Source organism: Salvia miltiorrhiza, chromosome 5 (genome assembly GCF_028751815.1).
Source record: "Salvia miltiorrhiza cultivar Shanhuang (shh) chromosome 5, IMPLAD_Smil_shh, whole genome shotgun sequence".
Lineage (NCBI taxonomy): Eukaryota > Viridiplantae > Streptophyta > Magnoliopsida > Lamiales > Lamiaceae > Salvia > Salvia miltiorrhiza.
In genome coordinates, this window is record NC_080391.1 from 54,804,215 (window position 1) to 54,830,337 (window position 26,123).

Genomic DNA, 26,123 nt, shown 5'->3' on the forward strand with positions numbered 1-26,123 from the left:
TCCCTATAGTCTATGCACATTCTCAATGTGCCATCCTTTTTCTTCACAAAAAGTACAGGTGCACCCCAAGGTGATACACTTGGCCTAATGAATCCAAGTTCCAAAAGTTCTTGCAGTTGTATTTTGAGTTCTTCCAACTCTTTAGGAGCCATCCGGTATGGTGCCTTCGAAATGGGAGCTGCCCCGGGCTCCAAATCAATGGTAAACTCAATTGGTCTGTCCGGTGGTGGCCCTGGCAGAATCTCTGGAAATACATCTGAAAAGTCCCGTACAATTGCTACATCTTCTATACTCTTTTCAGTACCCAGTTCTCCGTGCAAGTATACGAGGTAAGCTGGGTATCCCTTCTTCATCATTTTCGTTGCTTGTAGGGCGGAGATGATCATCTTTCTTCTTCCCATACTAATTCCGTGGAAATGTGACGGCTCCCTTCCTGGGGGTCGAAACAATATCTGTCTTTCGTTACAAAGGATGGTGGCATAGTTCTCGGCTAGCCAGTCCATTCCTAGGATTATGTCCACATCTCCCATCGGTATAACATAAGAGTTGTTTACTACAATCTTGTGTGACCCTATGTTCAGTTCTAGGTTCAAGCACACATGATCTACTGTCGTCATCCCTCCTATAGGTGATGATATACTCAACTCCTGGTCAGCTCTTTCCATTTTAAGTTTTAATGTATCAACACATGTACTTGAAATGAAAGTATGCGATGCGCCCGTATCAAATAGAAGTACAACAGGAGTATTGAGTAGCATGCCCATACCTGCCAGGTTTCCCTGGTTGTTCTCGGGCTGCTTCTGCCTCATAGCATAGGCTCTAGCATGACGAGGTTTTTCATGTTGTTTCTGTTGTCGCTGCTGTTGTTGGCGGGCCTGTTGCTGATACGGTTGTTGAGGTTGTGGTTGGTACTGTAGCTGTTGGTGTTGCTGTGGCTGCTGATACTGTGGTTGCTGCCTTGGGTATGGTTGCGGCAAAGCTTGGATTGCTCGCAGATGCGGAGCCTGGATAGGTGGGTTTGGCCTTGAACTCGTTCCATGTTGCTTATTCGGGCACCGGTTTGCATAGTGCCCTTTCTGGTTACAGATATAGCAACTATCACTGCCGGCCTTACAGATTCCCACATGATTTTTGTTACATTTGGGGCAATGTGGGGCCCTCTGTTGGTCATTTCCCATCTGTTTCGGTGCACTCTGGCCTCCATAGCCCTGTGACTGGAAAACCCGTCCCTGCCATGGCCTCTTCTCACCTTGGTTCGGGTTACTGTTGTCCCATCTCCTCTTTCCTCTAAAATTCTGATTATGATTTTGATCATGTGGAGGTGCTGGCGCAGGTACAATTGCAAGTCTTTCTCCTGGCATGGCTGCCTCAATGTCTAACGCTCGACTGAGCGACTCAGTGTAAGACAATCCTCCATGGCTTGCCAAAGCCATCCTAATCTCGTGCCTCAGTCCGGCACAAAACTTTTCAGCCATCTTATCATCTGTGTCAACTTGTTCCGGCGCATATCTAGACATATCGCAGAACATCCTGTCATATTGAGTTACCGACATCTTCCCTTGCTTTAGATTGTAAAATTCAGCTTCCTTCTTCTTGCGGTAGCTCTTGGGTATATACTTGTCATATATACCAGCTTTGAATTGTTCCCAGGTCAGGTTTTCTAATTGCTCTGCTGTCATCGTTTTCATCCGTGCTTCCCACCAGAAATCAGCTGACCCAGTCAACTGAAAGGACATACAAGTCAGACGTTCCTGGTCGGTGCAACGCAGGAAGTTGAAAATGCGTTCAATAGCGCGAACCCAAGTTTCAGCTTCTGCCGGGTCTCCTGTCCCGTTGAAAGTAGGTGGGTTCTGTCGCAAAAATAATTCTTCAATCCGTCGTTCTGGCTGAACAGGTGGTTGAACTATTTCGGGTTCTGGTTCTGGCACTGTTTCTGGGTCTCTTCTTTCATTTCGGGGAATCCTGCCCCCTCCTCTTGGTCGTCCTCGTTTTGGCGGCATTCTATTAGGTTAACACAAGTTGTCAGCGCATTAAAAAAAACAATAAGGCCATACTTTCATTTCTATAGTTACTCTTCAACTCATCGAGTTCTGCTCTTGTTAAAACTTAAACGAACATATAAATAAAACATAGCGGAACGACTTGCTGCGAAAAACCAATAAGATCACCATATATATACCATAAAAAAAATTTGCCTCAATGAGGACTTTACATCATCATAAAATCTAGATTCAAAGATCTATCCAAGTACCACACATGATGAACTGGCTACCTAGTGAGCCATTACAAAAACTACTCAGTCACGGAACGTCCCAAGGTTTCGCGTCTCCGTACTAATACTAGTCAAAAGTCTATGCCGACACATGGCATACAAAAGCATTAAAATTATCTATGTTTCTGGAATATTTAAATAACATCATACTAGACATATATATAAACCGGTCTAAGAAGATCGGGTACAAGATCCCTGGGTCGGGGCATGGCTGTCTTCCTCTGGATCCTCTTCCGGATCTTCCTCTGGATCCTCTTCCGGATCTTCCTCTGGATCCTCATCTGTTTCTCCGCCAGATGGGTGCGACTCACCCCTTCCTTCACCTGCTGCTTGGCCAATGATGGCTGAGCGAATCATCTTCAAGGTGACTCGAAGAGTTGGGCGGTCGTCCATGGCCGGGGCTTTGCCCTTTTTGAGGAAATCCATGGTATCGGCTAAGACTCTGTCCACGTCGGCCATAGCGGCTGCTATCTCTGCCTTGCTCAACTGCCTCGATGACAATGGTGGCTCACAGACTAATGGCACTGAACCCGTGCCAGGTGGAAAATCTCTGTAGGCTTGAGGCCTAGAGGGGCCTGCCTCAGCGTCGTGCCTCCTGGGTTGCCCTAAGATAGGGGCTGCTGGTGGAGTCGGCTCCGGAAGTGGGTCCAGTAGTTCGTCGGGCGAAGGTACTCCGACTCGAGCAAGGTCTCCCGGACGTATATACGGCCCTCGAGGAGCATTTCCCCAACGAGTGAATTGTGCCTGGATCTCAGCAGTAAATCCAGAGAAATCATAATGCAAGTCATAGGACCTGCCAGAACGAGTGATGTAGTGAGCGGAAATCATCCTCGCCCATCCCTGCCATTCTGATGGCAGCAAATCTATTAGCCGCTCCATTCCGTCATAGTCCGATATCCCATGGTCTCTTGCAGCGATCCAGTGTCGATGGAAGCCGGCCAAGAATTGGCCTAAGTCATCACCGTGGCATCGGCGATAAGTAAAATATGAGTTCCTGATTGCATCCGGACTAGCATCTCGACGCAACGGCCGTCGTTTGGTAAAGCGCATCCTCGCCATCTATACATGAAGGTCGCATAATCAAACTCACGAATATCAAAATAGGTGGCAAAACAGTAAGGTTCAAACACATCTACAACAGTAAGGTAATAATTCTGCTTGAGTCTAGAAATTCTAACCACGGTATTATAATCATAAGAGCCTAACACTAGACTCGAATATATAACTCGTGAAGTCTTAAATATGCTGCAACTAGTACTAATTAGGGTTTTGAAAAGAGATAACTCCGCTATGTTGCAGTTTCCAAACTATGTAGGGTATTCTTATTACTATGAAAAGTGTTCCCACTATACTCTGATTAAGGCAATAGTTGATTCGGTATCCGCCTCGCGTGAATAATCCGAACGAAGATCTATGCCCGTGTCACTATCTCATGTGTGACACTTTTCTTTACTCCCCATTGTATTTTGTTTGTTGGTTTCTCGTCTGGTTCACTAATTTTGTAATTTACTCATCGCCTCAATTTACAGAGAAAAGCAAAAATGTTCTTGCTAAATTCCTTCTATTGTTGTGTTCATAACAGTGATCATGCATCCTTAGCGCATCTAAGTTCATTGAGTAACATCCCCATAAAAAGGCATAAGTAAAATCAACATTTGCATCAAAGCGAAATATAAACTTCAACATTCAAAACTTTCTGTTGCATTCCTTTCTGTTGAGCATAGCGATGTGATGAAGTGCTGAGCTTTTGCCGACTGACTCTTTTATACTAGTGATCATACTAGAAAAATTTATTAACTCTAGGGTTCAGAGCAAATAAACTGCTCTGATACCACTCTGTCACGACCGGTCCTAATTAAGGATAATTAAGCCGGGGAAACCGTGACTAATGGAGGGAGATTAGAAACGGGGTAGAAAGGGAATAATTAAACAAAGAAGAATCACATTTCATAATTTAACAAAAGGAATATTTATAATATAACAGAAGTTTAGTCGTATAGACTCAAATAACTAGTAAGTTCAGATATCTCTGACTTAGCCAAATAAACATAAAACTTCTGAGTGCGCAGCGGAATATGATTCTGATTACATGTATGAAGACATGTAACCCTAGAGTTCATTAATACATAATAAGACAAAAGAATCCCGCTCGTCACTTCATCACCATCGGCAGCTGCTCAACCTGCACATTTAGAAATATATGCAGGGCTTGAGTACAAAAGTACTCAGTGGGCACGTATGCCTAAGTATAAAATACATGCTTCAAAACTGTAAATTGTCATGCCATAATTAAACAGTACAGCAAGGGAGTTTTTCGCTAAAAGGCCCAAGCTTACTAAATTCATTTGTGATTCTTAAAGTTCGACTGCAGTCTAAGTTCTCTTGTAATCTATCATATCTGGAACTTTGTGCCGGAGAGGTGGCCACCTCTCACGGTCACTTGACCGGCCAACCCGCTAGATGACTCACGGTCACTGGTGTACACTAGTCCTGGCAGGATAGCTATCAACTGCTCAGGACCCGAATTCGATTGCATAATAAAAGTCACATCAGATAGATATCATACTGAAATTTAAATATTTTATGGCAAGACAATATTTGAAATAACTTCAATTAATTTAATCATGAGATAACTTGCTTGAACGTAACATTTAAACTCATTTGATATATATGAAAGTAATGCCCACCTGATATAAACTTTCTGTGGTACAGTAGTTCCTTGACTGATTATTAATCTCGTGCTTGACCTTTATTACGAGAATATAAATAAGATACTGCTCAAGTAAAATCCTCAAATAATGAGAATACAGAATTAACTATGCATGATCTATATGCATGAATTATTATTCTGAGATAATAATCTGGAAGGTTCTATTATAAATCCAGGCTATCGGATAAAACTAAGTCTCGTCTCATGGAACCGGATAATTAACTAAAATTAATCTATTCTCTTCAGGATGTTATACTCCACTGATTAAATAATCTTACTCGAGGTAATCGATAGAAAAGATATAAATAAAAACTTCGACTTATTCGCTTTATAACCTCATAATTAATCGGGCTAAAAAAAAATAGGAACAAGTAATGTTATAAAATTAAATAATTAAAAGGCTCAACATAAGGCAGCCTAATAATTAATTAAATAGAATTGGCTTGAATAATTAACATGAGAGGCCCAATTGAAATAATTCATCGGCTCAAGTAATTAAATAAATCTTGTCTCAATAAATAAATAATTTGATTAGCTGGGCTCAATTAAATAAATCAAACGAGGTCCAACGAAGATAATATAACAGCCCAATAAAATAAAATAAATGGGCTTCAATTTAAATAAATTCGGCCCAAAGAGAAATAATAAAGGCCCATCTGAGTAAAATAAATAAGGCCCAACTGAAATGATACAGCAGCCCAAATATGTGAATAATTAAAGGCCCATATAAATAAATTAAGAGGCCCAATCAGTAATTATAATCGGCCCATATAAATAAAATCAGAGGCCCAATTCATAATTAAAATCGGCCCAATTACAATAAATACAACAAGGCCCAAAAATAGATAATTATGAAGCCCAAAGAAAATAAAGGCCCAAATTTTCGGCCCAAATCAATTAAATAACAAGCCCATTAAACTAAAGCCCAAGGAAATAATTGAATTAGGCCCAACTTAATTAAATTAAAGCCCAAAACAAATTGAAGAGCCCAACTCCAAATTGACTCGGTTCTCTCTCTCAGCAATAATACACTCATCTCTCTCTCTCTCGGTTGGAGCCGATACTCTCCCTCGCCGCACAAGACTTCTCCCTCTCTCTCGCCCGTCCTTTCTCTTCGCGAGCTTCGCTGCGAATTGCTCCGGCGACTGCAGCAGCTAAGCTGCCGCCAACCGAGACTTCGATCGAAGCAGCCGCCAAACTGCCAAGGTCGCCGTTTGAAACTCTTTTCCGTCTCCAAGGTCCACCGCCGCCGCCGCGGAACCGGCGACTCAGTCGGCGCCGGTTGCACCTGCCTCTCTTTCTCCCCGTCTCTAACGTGAAGGGGATCGAAAGCTCTAAATATCCCCTGAAATTTCAGATCGGTTTTCTCCCTCAAATCCGATCTGTCTTCCTTCTCCGGTTACACCGCTGCCGCCTGCTCCGAGCGGCGTCGACTGTCGACGCGTCAAAGCCCCGGCGCTGTCCTCTCTTTCGGCCCTCCGACTCAACTCCGGCAAAGCAGCCCGTCGTCGCTGCAACTGGAAGGTCGGGAGATTCGCCGTGTCGCTGCTTCGATCCGCCACCGCCTTGAGCTATCGCCGTTGTCTGGAGCTGCTGCTGTTTCACCGGAGTCGCGGCTTGCTGGAGGAGCGCCGCCGCCTGCCGCTGCTGTTGGCCAGCCTTCTTCCTATCTCTCCCTCTCGATCCGGCCTCAGCCGAAGCGGGTGCCGCCGCCGCTGCCGTCTGTGGTTCTGCCGCCATCTCCCCCGTCCATTTCAATCGGCGGTTCAGCGTCGTTGCTCCATTCGCGATGCTGCAGTTGCTGTAACACGATTCTCGCCGAGGCAGTAAGAGCTGTCGCCGTCGTCGCCATCGTCTTGGCTCGACCGAACAGGCAGCCATCCTCACTTCCTAAAGCTAAGTTCCAAATCTCCGTTTCTTTCTTTTCGTTGCGTGATTGAGTTTCGATACGAACATAAATTTCCTCGAGTAAGAATCTAGTACTTAGCATTCTATGTGTAAGCATACTGTAGCAAGCCTATATTCGATTCATGAGCTAAGGTATTCTCTTTCTTTTTGTCTGTGGAGTCTGATTTCATATGCATAAGCTGATCATGCTTTGGTTATGTCGCCTATCATGCTTGAATGCAGTAATGTGTGATGGAAAACAATATATGGGCTAAGCAATACCTTGAAATGTGTTGTTGGTTAAATATTGTTGTTTGTTGAACTGGAGTAACTGAACTTAAGGTTCCTGGCAAAGAGGAAATGAATGATTCTTGTTTTAATGCAGGTGCTAATCAAATGGAATGAAATCATTGAAGCTCAGCCTTACCTTGAGATCTTAGCAGAATGAATTGGGGCTGCTCTTCAATATTTTTTTTCGGTGAAATGAAGTGAGATTGAGAGCTGTTTGTTGGCTGGGGTTGATACTAATAATTCATTGGTGAAGAATTGAGTGTAGTGGTGGGGGAAAAAGAAAGAAAAACATAATGATAGTGGTGTGGGAACAAAGTTTAATGGAAAGAAAAAGAGAAGAAAAAGAAAGGAAAAAAAATTGTAGAGGAGAATTATTGATGTATTTTCTCTGACTCGGTGATTCTGTAACTGTAAAGTGAATCACGTGCTCATATTTGCTTGTACTGTTTATTTAAATAAATCTCGATTTCGACATGTGATATCTCGCTAAAATCGATAAGTTATAAAATGAATCTAAATTAAATCCGTAGATTTAATTTGTTCGTTGTCTTGATATTTAAATTAAATCCGCAGATTTAATTAACTCACGAGTCGGAAATAATCCACGACTTGAGTAAAAATAAATTCTAATTCCATCTCACTTAAATAAATAACGTGACTTTGCTAAGTCAGTTATAACTCTGAAATAATATCATTGATTGTTTTAACAATATAAATTCAGGATCATAAGCTGAATTCATATCAGGATAATAACCGTTTTCATTCACTGATGAATAAAAATAAACACTCATAACTGGATTCAAAATATATAAAAGAGTGGGTCATTACATTTACACTTATAAAATTTGATATTATGAAAAGCAAAAAAAAAGTTAATTTTTTTTAAAAAATGTAATAAAAAAGAATTTAAAATACATTTTTTCAAAATGATGAGGGAGGAGAGAGAAATTTATAAAATTATAATAAACAAATTTAATTTGTACATTTTAAAATCAAATATTTACATAAAATATATCAAATTAAAGCTCTTATCGTGATCTTTAATTTGATAGGTATATTAAATATTTTATAATTAATCGAATTTCATAATTTTGGAAAGAAATAAAACAACAAATAAGAAGTTAAAGAAATGAAAAATAAAAAGAAAAATATAGTTTAAACAAGTACCTTCAATTTTATTATAACTACAAAATTGAAACTTAATTTTGAAATTGATTTCAAATTGAAAACTGCCTTTTTAATATAGTATAGATATTATAGATTATAGAATATTTAGTTTCATAAAATTATCAAGTTGGCGTAACTTGAAGAAATGTAGAATTTCATTTCTCTATATGCTAAATATTTGAGCAAATATATATATATATATATATATATATATATATATATATATATATATATTTGAGTAAATAAATATAAGAAAATATTTTTCGGATTTTAGAAATTGTCATGGATGATTATACGATTTTGTCTACTCTCTATTTTTATTTTTCTTATGTCCTTATTTTAATCATTTTTATCCATATATTCTTCAATCCTATATCTAATTGACTACTAGAGAATATATATATATATATATATATATATATATATATATATATATATACATACATACATATAAGGATTAGATATAACGGTAAATATTACTTTAAACCCCAAATTATGTTCACAATCAATTATATCTTGAACTATTGAAAAATATTTTTTAAGACTTAAACTATCGATTTTATATTAATTGTACCCCTCATCCATGTTTCACTCTTTAAATTTTCAATTAATAAATCATATAATGATGTTGTTTTATGGAGTATAAAGCATGTTCAAGAAGGATTGATTTTGAATAATCATAGCATCCGGCGAGCCACGTCAAATTTTCAGAGCCAAAAAAAATAGACGAGTGGTGCAATTGATACAAAATTAATAATTCAAGGTTTGTAAAAAAATCTATAATTAAGGATATAATTGATAGTGTAAAAATAATTTGAGGTTTAAAGTAATACTAGCATTTGCACACCGTGCAATGCACGGAAAACTTTAAACTTTTATATTTATATAAAATTGATATCAACTCAATTATCATATTTATAAATATAATTAAAAAATAGTTTTAACTTAATATATTTGAAATGTATATTGAAAAAATAAAAAAATTACAATAATAAAAATTGATATAATGAAAAGAAAAAAATTACAATATACTCCCTCCGTCCCATGAAGCAAGATCAAGTTTTCTTTTTGGTCTGTCCCACGAAGCAAGACCAGTTTCTAAAAGTAGCAAAAAATTTACTCTTTATTCACCTTTTCACTTTTTCACCTACCACACTTAACACACAAAATACCAATTTCTTAATTCTCGTGCCGAAAAGAACTTGGTCTTGCTTCATGGGACGGAGGGAGTATATTGCATACTGCATTCAATCCAGAAGTTTTTAATGATAGAGATATTTTGGAGTAACTAACGAGATGATTATTCGTGTAAATTTTGTCGAGATTATTAACCAATTATTGATTTATATTTTATTTATTTATATACATATTTTTATAAATTTAAATAAATTCAAGAAATTAATTTGTATTACACACACACACACACACACATATATATATATATATATATATATATATTTGTATGTATATATATGGGTTTGGGACGATAATAATATTAATATCATCACATATATAATTAAAAAATGGAATACTCCTATGTAGCATCACCATATTTTTGCATTTTTATCTATCCTATTTCTAAAAAAAAATCATATTTATTAATTCTTATTTATCTAAATATTCTCATCCCACATTGATTTTTTTATGAAAATTTACCAATTGAAATACTAAATAAATTGATATAATATTAATTTGAATCTCGTATCAATTTTTTTAAGCCTTAGACGAGATGATTCTCAAAACTTAGTTATGGTCTTTCAAACTTCAAACAAGATGATGCTTACTAGCCAGTTTTATTCTTTCAAACTCCAAACGAAATAATGTTTGAAATTCAGTTATTCTATTTTAAGCTCCAAATGAGATGATGCACATAACAATGTTATGGTTTTTCAAGCTCCATACAAGATGATGTTTAGAAGTTAGTTATGGTATTTTAACTCCAAATGAGATGATGCACATAATCATGTTATGGTTTTTCAAGCTCCATACAAGATGATATTTAAAAGTTAGTTATGATCTTATAAGCTTCAGATTGTATAATCTCACATTATAAGCTTCAGATTGTATAATCTCACAAATCAGTCCTGGTCTTTCAAGCTCCTATTGAAAATAATGTTTAGAAGTAAGTTATGATATTTAAAGTATTAAATAGTGATGTTCAAACGATTGACGCATAAAAGTCAGATATATTGTTTCAGGATCCAGACGAGATAATCCTCAAAAGTTTGGCGTTCAAAAGTTAAATATTGTGTTTCGAATTCTTGATGATCCTCTGATCTTATAGAGATGAGATGGGATGATGCTTATATGGCATATGAGATCTTAAATTAATTTTAATCCGTCAATATAAAAAAATTGTACAAAATTTATATAAAAGAGTATTTTTATTATTATAGCAAAAAATGAACATTTAATTGAAGAATATTGTTGAAATTAATATAACATAAACTCTATTACATCAAGTTAAATTAATTAAAAATAATATAAATAATTTAAATCAAAATTTAAAGTCCCGTCGAATTTCGGCGGGTTATACACTAGTTAGAGATTTAGTTGTAAATTCATCTAGCTGATTGTGAATTCAATAACATTAACAATACAAATTCATTTCCACAACAATTTAACAACACGTACCTCATCTATTTGATTAAACCCACAACAATATCAGCATCACTTGCAACTTTTTCTACTTTTTATTATTAAAAAAGCAGATTTAATTTTAAACTAAACTATAATTGGACATGGATGAATGAATATAAAAAATTCATATTCACCATTGAACACAGAAAGAAATAAAATAAAATAAGAAACCACGTACAAATATTTGATGCTTTTCTAAAATCATCGATTACGTCGTTCAATAAATAAGAAAATAAATTACAAATAGCAAAAATTAGCTGAGATTAATATCTTCCCCATCGTGTCATTCACCATAAACACTGCGGTTCTAAAATCTATAGACAGAGCTTAATTCACTAGGCTAAAGTGTTCAAGCAATTGCTGCTTTATCTTCATTTTGCAGAAAATCAACATCGAGTTGGAATAATTAGTTCACGATAAATGGCAAAAGTGACGTATTTTTTATGGACTGAGAGAGTATATTTCAAGAAGACATTACTAATGTCCAATCACATATTTGACCGCTATAAACCCATCAATTTTCATAATTAAATAGTTAATTAGCATTCATTCTAATACACCAAGTTGTTGATCTAGTGATAGGTGATTAATGCACAAGGTCTAGGATCTTAGATTTGAGTCCATCATCGTGCGGTCTTTAATTTTTTTTTTATTTATTTGTGTAATTTATATAAAAAATACAATTAAAAAAATAACATTTGGTGATGAATAATAATAATAATAATAATAATAATAATAATAATAATAATAATAATAATAATAATAATAATAATAATAATAATAATAATAATAAGGGTTAATAGCCAGAAAATACACGAACTTTCATCGGAATTGCATATTGCACACGACCTTCAAAAATAGCCCCATAATACACCACCTTTTAATTTAGTCGCAAATTGCATCACGATTGGGTACTTCAAAGGTGCAATTTGCGACTAAATTAAAAGGTGGTGTATTATGGGGCTATTTTTGAAGGTCGTGTGCAATATGCAATTCCGATGAAAGTTCGTGTATTTTCTGGCTATTAACCCTAATAATAATAACTAGTGTTGAGATGATTAGACGGTAAAAAGCCCACAGCCGACAATAAATTGAATCAACGGCCAATAATCAATCTTGAGCACCTTAAATTTATTAGTGGGTAGTTCGAAATAGTCATTGATGATAATTAGTGCTCCCTCCGTCCCACGAATCTTGACATGTTTGGTTTCGGCACGGGAATTAAGGAATTGTAGATGAATGTTTTAAGTGTGTAGTTAATAAAGTATAAAAGTGATAAAGTAGGAGAGAGAAGGTAATAAAAGTGATAAAGTATGAGAGAGAATGTAATAATTAATACATTATTTGAAAATGTGTCAAAATTTGTGGGACGGCTCAAAAAGGAAAACGTGTCAAGATTCGTGGGACGGAGGGAGTAACAAGTCATGGTACTATGTGGTTGCGAGGCGTTGGCATAGCAATGTGATTGTTTTCCAATTTGGGCATAATATGTACTTTTAATTTAACTTAATTGGAGAGAAATGAAAATGTAAAAGAAAAGTAAATGAATAAAAACATTCCTAAAATTTAGGGCATTAATTTGGTTGATACCCAAAACCACCAACATTTCTACTACGTTCTAATTTAAGGTGTATATGTTGCTTTACTACTACGTACCATGCATTTTATAATGTCAAAATTATCAATTATAAAATACAGATAAAAAAATAATATACAAAAGAAAAATATTATGTTTAAAGTGTGTTCATGGTCGTGTTGATTAAGGATTAGAGAAACCCTTGCAAGATTAGCCCCTAATTTGGGTTCTTAAAAAAAATACACACTTTGAGTAGTAAAAGTGCTATAACATTGAGGATCACTTTTAGAATATTGCCACTACAAATAGCCATGAATCTTACAGCTTACTTTTTAAAATAATGTGAATTAGCTATAATTATGTGATGTTTGCTACAAAATATAAGAACTTTCTTTACCTACAATAATTGTAGAACTAGTAATAATTGCTTAAAAAGGGAGAAGATATAAAGAGGTTACTCAATCTACATAATGTTCATATTAGAGCTTACAAAGATAAGTAAATGTATATTTTTCGTGTGCCAGAAATAAATAAGCTCTATTATATATGTATGATCGGTATTTATTTCAAGGTATTCGACATCTCAAGATTTGGTCCATGTGCTTCACATAATGCATTATTTTTGTTATGATACTTGTTAATATAAAAATATATATTTCATCATGCATAACATTTAAAATGCATAACATTTAAAATCAGGGCTTAGTTGATATATAGGCATGTATCATAGTATTAAATTCAACCTCAATTAATATTATTCACAGTACTATCATAATATCCAATCAAATTTAATCCTTCATTTCCCATGTTTGACTAGCTAGTGTAATAAGTGAAATGAAAAACAAACAAGGACAACCTAAGGCAATCTATCACTACTCTACTTTGCCTCAGAAAACACATAAATAAATAAATAAATGATCAACCACTATTCTTTTTTTAGTTGTGAATAATCAAACCACTTTACTAGTCTTCCAAGTGCACATAAATTTTGGTATGCTATACACATCCAAAACTTGCAACTATAAAATGAGTACCATGAAAAATATAATTATATATGTGCCACATGTATCATTCAGCTAGTACATATAAACCCATTTTATATAAATACTTTACAAAAATTGGTTCAAATTGTAAAAGGATTTAGTTAGTTTTATTATTTTCTCTACATTGTAGTCTTTTTTTGTAATTTTTGAATATTTTTTAAATTTTTATTATTTTTTAAGTACAAAAATTACAAACAGGTGGAAAAAAATAAAATTAATTACATCCTTTTGGAACCAAAAATTTTAAATAAATAATTTTTTAAAAGTGTTTAGCCATTTTTTGTTCTAACATATCTTGTTGAAATAGCATTATTAATTTTAATATACACAAAGGAAAATGTAGAGATTTGTAGGCGAAAAAGGCTATTGAAAAATCATATTGTGACAATACAAGTAGGGGTGAAATAAAACATGCTATATTGCCGACAATTATTGTGCCTTCAAAATAAAATAAATAAAATAATAAGCCTTTAGGGACCCCAACACCTTAAATTTCACGCAAAGGCAATAAATGTTTGGTGGGTTCTGATTCTGAGCCACAGTCAAATAATAATGCAATAAATGTTTGGTGGTTTCATATTAATTAATTCTTTCAAGACCCAAAATTTGTACTGTTTTCTACAGAAATATATAGTAATATTTAAATGAAAAATCAATTAATTTGATAAATTTAATGTTACTAAGTTTGTTGCGATACATTTCTTTTCTGAAAGTGATATATGGGTTACTTCAAGAATAATGCAAAAGGATAAGGATTCACAATCTCCTACAAAAAGTGGAAATATTTTAATACAAGAATTTAAAGATAAGAATGATGTAACAAAAATATTTGCCCACATGCAAGTTCCTTTTTGGACTAAAACTCTGCAATAAAAGTTTTTGTGTGGGAAAATTTTATACAGCACACTTTATTTATTTATCCACAAAGATCTAATGCTTGATAGCTTTTTTTAGCATGAGATGGGATCAAATGTTGCCATAATCTGTTGTATCATAACATTATTGTTTTGCTTGTGTTGTGATGCTGAAGAAGTGAAGCTGAGAGTGAAAGCATCAAAAGCTATAGCAAAAACTGATGAAGATTTCATCTGTGCTACTCTTGATTGGTGGCCTGAGACCAAATGCAACTACAATCAGTGCCCTTGGGGAAAATCAGGCATTCTCAATCTGGTATGGAAGTTTTCAAATCTTGAAAAAAAAAAAAAAGAGTTAGCAGAAACTGAGGTTACATCTTCTGCTGTGTTGTTTTTGTGTGTGTAGGATTTGAACAACAAGATTCTTGCAAATGCCATAAAAGGTTAGTTAGTTAGTTTCAGTTATTGAAGTGATGTTTCTTGATCTTTTTTTACTTGATTAAGTGGTTAAGAATGTTGGTGATTGATGATTCTTGGTCTGTTTTTCTTGTTATTTTTGACTTGATTTAAGAATGTTTGTTAACATGAAGCAGCATTTAGGCCTCTGAGGATTAGGATAGGAGGTTCTTTGCAAGATCAGGTTGTGTACGATGTTGGGACATTTGTTAGAAAATGCCCTCATTTCAAGAGATTGGATGATGGATTGTTTGGATTCTCAAAAGGGTGTCTGCCTATGGAGAGATGGGATCAAATCAACAAGTTCTTTGATGAAATGGGGTACATATATTGATTGCATAACGAGAGATTCGCCTCTTTAGAAAATCGCGTTTGATGTGTGTGCGCGTGCAGGGCTAGGATGACATTCGGGTTGAATGCTTTGGTGGGGAGGAGGAAGGGCGGGAGAGGAGGCGATGATGGACTCATGGTAGGCGAATGGAACCCGAGAAACGCGTATGATTTGATCAACTACACGGCCTCGAAAGGGTACAAGATTGATTCATATGAACTAGGCAAGACCAAGCTATGTTAGAATTTATATGATCATTTTGATCAGTACATGTGAAGATGGTCTGGTTTTGTTCTGTTGTTTGACACTCCCAAATGCTCGACTCTCGCCCTAGGGAACGAGCTGTGTGGGAGCGGGGTGGCTGCAAGAGTCGAGGCGTGGCAGTATGCAAGGGACATTGTAGCACTCAAGAAACTAGTTGCTGAGTTTTACCCCAATCCTGCCACAAGGCCAAAGGTCCTAGGCCCTGCAGGATTCTACGACAAGGAGTGGTTCGACACGTTTCTTGACAAATCGGGGCCTAATGTTGTTGATGGTGTCACACACCACATCTACAACCTTGGTGCAGGTGTGTCTGATTTTTGAATACTTGAAGAAGATTTTTATCAGTGTGCATACATATCAGCAAGTTTTAGTGTGTGTGTGTGTATTTGTAGGTGTTGATCCCACCCTCATCAAGAAAGTCCAAGATCCCAGCTTTCTTGATCAGATAGCAGAGACGTACAGGGGTGTGGCTGCCAGCATCGAGGTGCACGGGCCGTGGGCAGGGGCGTGGGTCGGGGAGGCCGGTGGCGCTTACAACAGTGGTGGCAGATATGTCTCACACTCCTTTGTTGATGGATTCTGGTTTGTGGTTTTCTTCAATGCCTATTTCTCTTACACAAGGTGTTTCTCTTCATCAAAAGTGACCTAATCTTTGTCTAAAAAAAGGTATTTGGATCAGTTGGGAATGACAGCAACATTCAACCATAAGGTTTTCTGCAGACAATCCTTAATAGGAGGGAACTATGGCTTACTCAACACGCACACATTCATCCCAAATCCAGATTACTATGGGTATACTAACTAACTAACTACATTTCTTGAATTCTCAAACCTTAAAACTAACTCATGTAGTTGGTTTTTGTGCAGGGCTCTCTTGTGGCATCGGTTGATGGGGACGAGCGTGCTCTCGGCATCCCACACGAGCTCCTCCTACCTGCGCGCGTACTCACATTGCTCGAAGAATACTGTGAGCAAATCATTTGTCATGTTAGTACACCACACAAGCTAACTATGTGCATTTTTTGTCTGAACTTTTTTGTGGATATTCAGACAGGCATTGCAGTTCTTCTGATCAACATGTCCAATTCAACAACCTTTGAGGTTTTGGTTGAGGATGATGATGCAAATTTGTATGATCAAGAACAAGATGATGCAGGTGTGTATGGGAGAGAAGAGTATCATCTGACCCCTAAAGATGGCAATATTTTGAGTGATGTTTTGCTTCTCAATGGAGTCCCGTTGAAGCTGACTGGAGGTTACGGTATACCGGCAATGGATCCGCTTGTCGTTGGTGGTGCGTCGCCCGTGAAAATCGCGCCTCGTTCAATAGTTTTCGCACGACTGAAAGGCTTCAAGGCCGCAGCTTGTGCTTAGAGTTTGTTTCTTCTATTTAACTGAGTTATCTGTCGCCAATTTCAATAGTTCCGTCGCTAAAAATTTATCGGCGACGAACATTTTGCGATTCTGTATCTTTTGTCGCTAAGAGATTTAGCGACAGATTTAATTTGTTACGAACTTTTGCAACGGAATGGCAACGGAAAATGTCTATCTTTTTTAATTTCCATTCGCCGCAATTCAATAGGCGCTAGGGTTTGGACACGAATATTAACGCACGCACACGATGGAAATTATTATTGATTTATGATTAAATTATCTAATACTAGAATTTACATATATAATAGACAAAGAGGTAACTGCAGTAACAGAAAGGAAACAAGACTGAAAAATAATTCAACAAAAGAATAAAATAAAAATTCGAACATGAAACCTTTGGCCTATTTTTTCAAGAAATCTCCGGCCATCTTCATGAGTCCGCCGTCGCCGCCGTCCGCCTTCTTGTCAGCATCTCCCTGGGCACCGCCTTCGGGCTTGGCGGCGGCAGCGGGGTCCCCGGAGCCCTTGTAGTGGCGGAGGTAGTCCTCCGCCTTGTCGACGTACATCCCGATGCCTTGCGCGTCGTCAAGCTTGGCGTAGTCGGCGGCGGCGTCGAGGAGGTCCGCGGCGGCGCCGGCGACCTCGGCCTTGTCGAACTTCTCCGGCTCAGCGCGGAAGTGGGACTGCGCGGCGTCGGCAACCACCTTAGCGCTGTGCATTAGGTCGGACTTCGAGGGCTTGTGGTGGGCCTCGCCGGCGGCGGCGGCGGCGGCGGAGTCCGGTGCTTTCTTGGCCTGATCGTCGCCGTCCTTGGCGGCGGGAACTTTCTGTGCTTGCGCATCATCATTCTTGGTTAAATTTGATAAGAAATTCATTTTTTTTAGAGTGAGAGAGAGAGAGGATTGGGAAGAAAATGTAAGTGAAATGAAATAATAATGGAATTCAAGAAAGGAATTTGATGGGAGGAGCTGATTTTCAGAAAGTTAGTTTTTTCAGTTATGAAAGGGTCAATCTTTTGTGTGTGTTTTTTTTGGTGTTATATTACATGCAAAAATATTTGTGAATATGAATATTTAATGTAAAATTGTCCACCATTATAGTATAACGATGTCATTTAGATAGTAGAGTCAACTCATTCGATCAACATATTTGAAGGTTTTTTTTTTCTTTTTTTCAAATTATATTAATCCACTTATTTATATAAAAGAGTTATATTAATCCACTTATTTATATAAAAGAGTTATAGTTTTTATCCCAAGCTTTCACAATTTTTTTGGGTCTATCTAAATTTTTATAAAATATCAATTTTATTTTTGGCTTTTTAAAATATTCCACTTCCCATACTAAAATTTTGTATTGGCCGGTGAAATAGCATTTAGATAAATATTAGCAGAGACACATGTTTTTTAATTTTTTGAAAAAAAATTCATACATAAGCTTCTGGCATGCCATGTCACCAATCTGACGCCGACAATTTAATCTATGGATAAATTCTAAAAGGTCTTTGTAAGAATCAAAATAAAAATTGTAATTTATTCTATATAAAACTAGTTACTCCCTCCGTCCACCAAAAAAACTCCTACTTGCCCTTAAATATTTGTCCACGAAATAAACTCATACTCTGCTTTTTGGACAATTATACCCTCCCTTGCTTTTAAAATTACTATACTTTTTCCTATTGGGCCCACTTTACTCTACCATTACTTATGTAATTAGTCTCCCTTAAACTTATTATTATTATTATTATTATTATTATTATTATTGTTGTTGTTGTTGTTGTTGTTGTTGTTGTTGTTGTTGTTGTTGTTGTTGTTGTTGTTATTGTTATTGTTGTTGTTGTTGTTGTTATTGTTATTATTATTATTATTTTTATTGTTATTATTTTTATTTTTATTATTATTATTATTGTTATTGTTATCCTTATTATTATTATTATTATTATTATTATTATTATTATTATTATTATTATTATTATTATTATTATTATTATTATTATTATTATTATTATTGTTATTGTTATTATTCTTCTTATTGTTATTATTATTATTATTATTATTATTATTATTATTATTATTATTATTATTATTATTATTATTATTATTATTATTATTATTGTTGTTGTTGTTGTTATTATTATTATTATCCTTATTCTTATTCTTATTATTATTGTTGTTATTATTATCCTTATTATTATTATTCTTATTCTTATTATTATTATTGTTGTTGTTGTTGTTATTATTATTATTATTATTATTATTATTATTATTATTATTATTATTATTATTATTATTATTATTATTATCCTTATTATTGTTATTCTTATTATTGTTGTTATTATTATTATTATCCTTATTATTATTATTATTATCCTTATTATTATTATTATTATTATTATTATTATTATTATTATTATTATTATTATTATTATTATTATTATTGTTGTTGTTGTTGTTGTTGTTGTTGTTGTTGTTATTATTATCCTTATTATTAAATTGAGATTTATTAAAAAAGAAAAGGAAAAAACATCCCTTGAAAGCACAAAGACGCAGACTAAGGGCACAAAACTTGAAAAGAGAATGAAAAACTAAGTAACTTAATACTGAAACTCAGGATAATCATCCATGTCATTCGACCAACGCCCATGGACAACATTATTCATTGCAATCATACTGGGCCTATTGGTGAGGTCAACCACATATTCCCTTGGCTTGTAACCTATTTCTTCCGCATTCCTGAGACGGCTTTTAATACAACCTTCCGGAATCGCATGTACAGGCTCTCGTCCCTTTACCGAGCCCTTTGGGCGACCACGTCCGCGCTTCTGCTCCGAGAGCAACTGCATCCCCTGATTAACCTGCTCCTCTAACCTAATTATACGACTCGCCATCTCATCCGGAGTAGGATTGGTCTGCTTCTCAACATCAACCGGAGTAGGATAGGATTGGGTCGTTGAATCTTCTGTCCTAACTACCGAATGCTGCTCTACCACAGCTCCTCCATTTGCTCCCGGAAGAATAGGAGAATCAGTCTCTGTGTTCGCCCCAGCCGGCGACGCCAAAGAATTTGGCATTTTTTCCAGCTCATGCTCCAGACGTTGTGCTCTGATAGTGTTCTCAAGGGCTAAATCTTTCTTCTGTAAGCCGCTGGCCTCACAGTCGAAGTCATCATTACGCCCCTCTAAATCCTTCCTGGGACTCGCAGCCAGGCGTCTCTCTGTAGACTCCACATCAATATCCTCATCTACCACCTCCAAGTTTTCCTCCTCAACGTCTTCTGCCACCAAGGTTCCAAAAGAGTTTCCTAACAACTTCTGCGGTTCAGTAATCTTGGACCCAACTTGCTCCGATTCAGCCACTACCTGCTCTTTCCCAACCTGCTGCCTTCCACCAACCTGCTGCCACTCCGGCTGTGGCTGGGATTTCTGGATAATCGGTTGCGGCTGTTTCGGCAGCGCAGTATTTGTATCCTTCGCCTCCCCCGGCGCCACCGATTTGTTCTTGCGGCATACATTGGGAGAATGTCCCGTAATCTTGCAACGACCACAATAAAGGGGAAGATTTTCTAAAACAAATTCCACATGAAATGAGAACTCCTCCATATCAATAAGCATAGTATGAGGGAGAGGAAGAGACATATCTATTTGAACAAGAATGCGACCGAACTATCCAAAATCTCTTCTTGCCGACGCACCATCGATCTTCAAGGGGTGGCCCAAGAAACGTCCAATGCCAGAGATAATTTGTGGATTCCAGTACTCGATTGGAAGGTAATGAATTCTGACCCACACGTTAGCCAAAGGAGAGTTTTCCTTGAACGGATCAAAATTGCAAGTCCACTCCCGGAGCCGAAGATTCCCCTTCGAGAGTTCCCAGATCGCCTTCTCCTTCGCTATAGCTTTATCAGTCGTCGTAGTAAATCGGAGTGTATAATAGCCCTTTCCCAACGGAATCAATTGCCAAGCAGAAACTATACCCCAAAGTTGTTGAAGTTCCGACTTCAATTCCATAGTAGAACGTGGCTTATCGCCTTTCCCCAGCAGGAGACGTCCTGTCAACGCGTGCTCAAAAGCTTTAACCTCCTCAAGATATAAAGCTTTTGGTATTTTCAGGGAGAATTGATCTCCCTCCTTCGTTGGACGCAAATCGTGAAACACATGGGCTGCTAAATCCGGCCGCTTAACAGATCGCTTCACAGTGGCGTTCGCATAAGAAATCCTAGCGTTTCCAGCCACGCTAGGGCTTGCAGTATTCGCCGCGCCGTTGCCTGATGAAGGGGAAGACCGAGTTGGAGAGTTGAGATTATTTATGGTTTGTGGCTTTTGTGGCTTTTCAAAATTCGCAGAAACGGAGGGGAGGTTAAGGGCTCCCTTGTCGCGAAATCCGGCTGACAGAGGAGTGGCCATCGATCAGCGAGAGGCGGCAGGAGAAATATGTGCGGCTAGGGCAACGTCTGCATCAGGGCTCCCGAAACTCAGCGCCGATTCGAATCGAATCTGAGACGCGCTGCACCAGAGGAGTAGCGCCTCGCTGGAGGAAGAGAAGAAGAGCCGCGCCGCGCCGGAGAGGAGCGTCGCCGACGCCGAAAGAGGGGTAGCGGCGGCTGACCTCATTATTATCCTTATTATTGTTATTGTTGTTGTTGTTATTATTATTATTATTATTATTATTATTATTATTATTATTATTATTATTATTATTATTATTATTATTATTATTATCCTTATTGTTATTATTATTATTCTTATTATTGTTATTATTTTTATCCTTATTATTATTATTATTATTATTATTATTGTTATTATTATTATTATTGTTATTGTTATTGTTATTGTTATTGTTATTATTATTATTATTATCAAATAGCTAGTGAAAGATTAGTAAAAGTAATCACAATACATAAACACTACCCTTTTAGTCTTTTACACCACCTTTACATCACCTTTTTCAGCTTTCTTAGTCTCCGTGCCGAACCCCAACTGAGAGTTTTTTTGGTGGACGGATGGAGTATTATGTTCGTAATTTTTTTAAAAAGGTTTCTATAAATGTTTAATATAAAATCGTGAATACATATCTGGTGATAACTTTTTTTTTTTCTTCAAATTATTGTTCAAACTCTACTTATTTATATAAAAACTAGTTGTGTTCCTAATTTACTTGGTTCCTCAAGGAGTATAATTTATTATCGAAACTACATTTTGAGATGGAATTAAGATAAAATATGCAAAAGAGATGAAAAACAGATTCAAATTTAAAATCGCAAACAATAAAAATAACTACGAAGATATCCTCTTTTCTAATTTTTATTTCTATTTTTGAGGAGATAGGTAAATATCCTTGTAAGTTGTAAATCATCCCAAGTAATGTACAGTAATACTTTGACATAAACTAGTGCATAACCCGTCGAAATTCAACGGGAAATTATTTTAAATTATCATTTAAATTTATGATATTCCCTCCATCCTTCAAAATTATGCATATTTTTTCTTTTTGGTACGGCCCCCAAAATTATGCACACCTTATTGTTAGGCACTACCCTTCATATAATTTTTACAATTTTACCATTTAACTTACACTATTTACTCATAATCTATTTAACAATACCCTCACTGTGGGACCATTTCTCCACTATCATTACTACAAACTTTCATGTATAATTTTGGGGGATGGGGGAGTATTATTTCTGTATAAATAATTATTTATATATAAATTTTTTTAAATTTATTTAATTTAAGGTAATATAGTTGAAATTATATTAATTTGAATCCTATTCCTCAATTAAATGTTAACCTTTTGTTAGAATAATAAATATTCTTTTTATATAAATTTTTATTTAATAATATTTTGGAAAAAAAGTCAATATTGAAGATTTTATTTCATCTGAGCATCATCTCGTCTGAACCATCCTGTAGGATCATATCATCATCTAAAGCCCGGAAGACGACATCTAATGTTTGAACACCAGACTTTTGAGCATCATCTCGTCTAGACCTTAAAATACAAAAAATGAAATTTTATGCGTCAATTTTTTTAACATCACCTAACTGGAGGTTTAAAAATCAAATTTGACTTGTGAGATTGTATGATTTGGAGCTTCTAATATCATAACTAACTTGTAAACATCATTTTGTATGAAACTTAAAAAATTATTGACAAACTTTTATGCATTATTAGCTTCAAATATTATAATTGGGTTCCAAGAATCATCTCGTTTGGAGTTTGAAAGAACAAATTTAACTTGTGAGTATAATCATTTAATTAGGTTCCGAGAATCATCTCGCTTGGAGCAATTCAAATTGTATTAGTCTCAATCATTCCGCCGATTAAATATAGATTTTTAACTTGGAGAGCAAGAGCTTCTTCTTGTATAAGTTTTATTTTAGTCAAACCTTATAAAAAAATATCAATGTGAAATGAGGTGATTTATATGAATTCTTCACTCGATTGAGATTATTATAAATTTAAAGTACATAATTAAAGATTTCTAATGTATTTTAACATCATGTCCTCTATTGTTCTTTATCTAAATTCTTCATTTATGCATTACTAATTTAATAATTTATCTATTATTATTATTATTATTATTATTATTATTATTATTATTATTATTATTATTATTATTATTATTATTATTATTATTATTATTATTATTATTATTATTATTATTATTATTATTATTGGCGAAACTGAAACAAATAAAGTTCTTAGATATGAAAAATATATTTTTCTTCCCTATACAAATAAAATGTACGGATATATTTTATAAAAAATAAAAATAAAATTTTAATTATTTTGATAGACATAAAATAAGATTTTGTTTTAAAGTAATCGGGTTATAGAATTTGTGCCTTATTATTCAAACATGTAAATCAATGACCGAACCCATTTATAATTTATATACACGTGCATGTCTCAATTTAAAATTTATTTTATTGAAAATTAAGAAGATAAATATTATATATATATATATATATAAATTCATACATTGTAATATATTGCAACATATACATCTATTTAAAATCACTAACATTCAATTAAAATCATTTATTGTATATAAATTGTAATTTTTTTCTTGTCGGACATGTAAATCTAAATTTTATCGAGATAAAATAAATAATAAAATTTATTAATTTAGATCATATGTAAGTTATTATTATTATATTTATTATTATTATTATTATTATTATTATTATTATTATTATTATTATTATTAAGATTAATTTTTATCACAATATAAATAAATAATAAAATTTATTAATTTAGATTATATGTAAGTTAATATTATTATATATATACACATTTATTATTAATTTTTATTAAGATTAATGAATCTTTATATGGAATGTAATAGTTAATTAATTAATAAATGATGAAGATTATATATGGTAAATTTTGAAATGGTGAGGTTTTAGATATGCCACATAGGTTAAGGCTTAATCCTATTATATAATAGATTTTATCGTCGAGGGCACTCAAGCGTATACATCCATTAGTCGTCGACATGTGGACAACTATAAAAAAAGTCATAAACCAATTAATATTCGATGAAATGCAATCTATCAACAAATTCATCAGCAACACAATAAAAAACAACTATAAATATTTCAATCACCAAATTCATCAGCAACACAATCTAACACAAAATGTATAACAAACACCAACACAATATAACAATGCCAAACAAATCAAGTTTTGTAAAATCTGACTTATATTCTTAGGCATTTTATCAAACAACTGGTATGATATACATATATCATATATGTTTAAATAAAAGGAAAGATTTACATTTACATCTATAGTATATTCATAGTATATATTACTACACGCTATAATACCCATCAGATCCTCCCCCCGGATACGGTTGCAATGTTGAATCTGCGATAGAAAAATGCCCTAAGTGCCCCTCTGCGCTTTCATTCAAAATCGATTGTAGATGGGTTTATATGTTCTGCCTTCCCGACGCCACCGGAGAAGCCGGAGGTGAGGAAGACAGTGGTTTTTTTAGCGAGAATTTGGAGAAATTTTGGGGGACTGAATTGTTGGCGACTGAGGAAGAATTTTTGCCAGAAATTGAGGAAGAAATTTTACCAGTAAACATGATTTTGATTCCATTTTTACAATGATTCCTTCTATTTAAAAGTGCACCGGTTAATTGCTAATTGGAAATTTGGGGATATGATGTTTGGATCTAACACCAGACATCCGATGGGACAAGATACTAAGTTTGACATTAAATTTCCTAAATTTGGGAGCTTGGAAGCTCCAGAGCAGCGGAGTCGAAGCTCCAGAGCAGAGAGATCGAAGCTCCAGAGCAACGGAGTCGAAGCTCCAGAGCAACGGAGTCGAAGCTCCAGAGCAGAGAGATCGAAGCTCCAGAGCAGCGGAGTCGAAGCTCCAGAGCAGAGGGATCGAAGCTCCAGAGCAGAGGGATCTAAGCTCCAGAGCAGCGGAGTCGAAGCTCCAGAGCAGCGGGATCGAAGCTTCAGAGCAGAGAAGTCGACACTCCAGTGCAGCGGAGCCGAGTCTCCAGTGCAGCAAACAAAATGTATAACAAACACCAACACAATATAACAATACCAAACAAATCAAGTTTAGTAAAATCTCACTTATATTCTTAGGCATTTTATCAAACAACTGGTGAGCAATACCATATCATATATAACAAACACCAACACAATATAACAATGCCGGGTCAAATCAAGTTTTGTAAAATCGCACTTATATTCTTAGGCATTTTATCAAACAACTGGTGAGCAATACCATATCATATATGATAAAATAAAAGGAAATATTTACATTTACATAACTTTAAATCATGGGAATGGTTGTTCCTAACCTCTGTTCTGGCTGTTCATAACCTCTATTCTGACAACGGGACAACGCACCTTATAACGGTCGAACGGCCGTTGCCAACACTCGGTGAGCGGCGGATTTGTGAAGTTTCAACAACCGGTGAACGGCGGATTTGTGAAGTTTTTTGAAAATCAGTGGTTATTAAAATAAAAGAATCGAACATGGTAAAAAATAAATCTTTCCGACAATGTTTTATAGTGAATTTCTGACTTGATTGTAGTGAAACGTCACTGAGATTGAGAGAATTTTTAGGGGAGTAGATGAAAAAAAAAATGAATCAGATTGATTGAGATTGAGAGAATTTTTAGAAGAGTAGATGAAAAAAATGAATGAAATTGGTATGAATGAAGCACAAACGCCGTTTGCTGGGTGAATTGGTAGTCAACGCTCCAGCCTCCAAGCAAAAAGA

The 26,123-nt window shown here is 35.3% G+C and overlaps 2 protein-coding genes and 1 long non-coding RNA gene across 4 annotated transcripts; 1 reads left to right on the forward strand and 2 right to left on the reverse strand.

Moving 5' to 3' along the window:
• Positions 1-4,386: 4,386 nt before the first annotated feature.
• LOC131025156 (uncharacterized) lies at positions 4,387-7,672 on the reverse strand. The gene is made up of 4 exons (XR_009102096.1): positions 7,297-7,672; positions 7,152-7,215; positions 4,960-5,019; positions 4,387-4,454 (listed from the first exon to the last, which is right to left on the reverse strand). It is a non-coding gene; the product is annotated as an uncharacterized LOC131025156 (long non-coding RNA).
• A 6,710-nt stretch (positions 7,673-14,382) lies between these two features.
• Positions 14,383-17,050, forward strand: LOC131025157 (heparanase-like protein 2). Of its 2 annotated transcripts, none has more exons than XM_057954787.1 (9): positions 14,383-14,756; positions 14,847-14,883; positions 15,034-15,217; positions 15,290-15,450; positions 15,562-15,795; positions 15,884-16,073; positions 16,158-16,283; positions 16,359-16,458; positions 16,546-17,050. In XM_057954787.1, exons 1-9 carry the CDS (start codon positions 14,547-14,549, stop codon positions 16,561-16,563), a joined length of 1,260 nt encoding a protein of 419 aa, XP_057810770.1. In that variant the 5' UTR covers positions 14,383-14,546; the 3' UTR covers positions 16,564-17,050. The 2 variants fall into 2 exon arrangements, with proteins under 2 accessions (XP_057810770.1, XP_057810769.1); XM_057954786.1 differs by having other exon boundaries at positions 14,386-14,756; positions 16,542-17,050.
• Positions 17,051-17,096: 46 nt separating this feature from the next.
• LOC131025158 (nodulin-related protein 2-like) lies at positions 17,097-17,816 on the reverse strand. Its single transcript, XM_057954789.1, has one exon. The coding sequence runs from the start codon at positions 17,738-17,740 to the stop codon at positions 17,267-17,269; it is 474 nt and encodes a 157-aa protein (XP_057810772.1). The 5' UTR covers positions 17,741-17,816; the 3' UTR covers positions 17,097-17,266.
• Between the last annotated feature and the right edge of the window lie 8,307 nt (positions 17,817-26,123).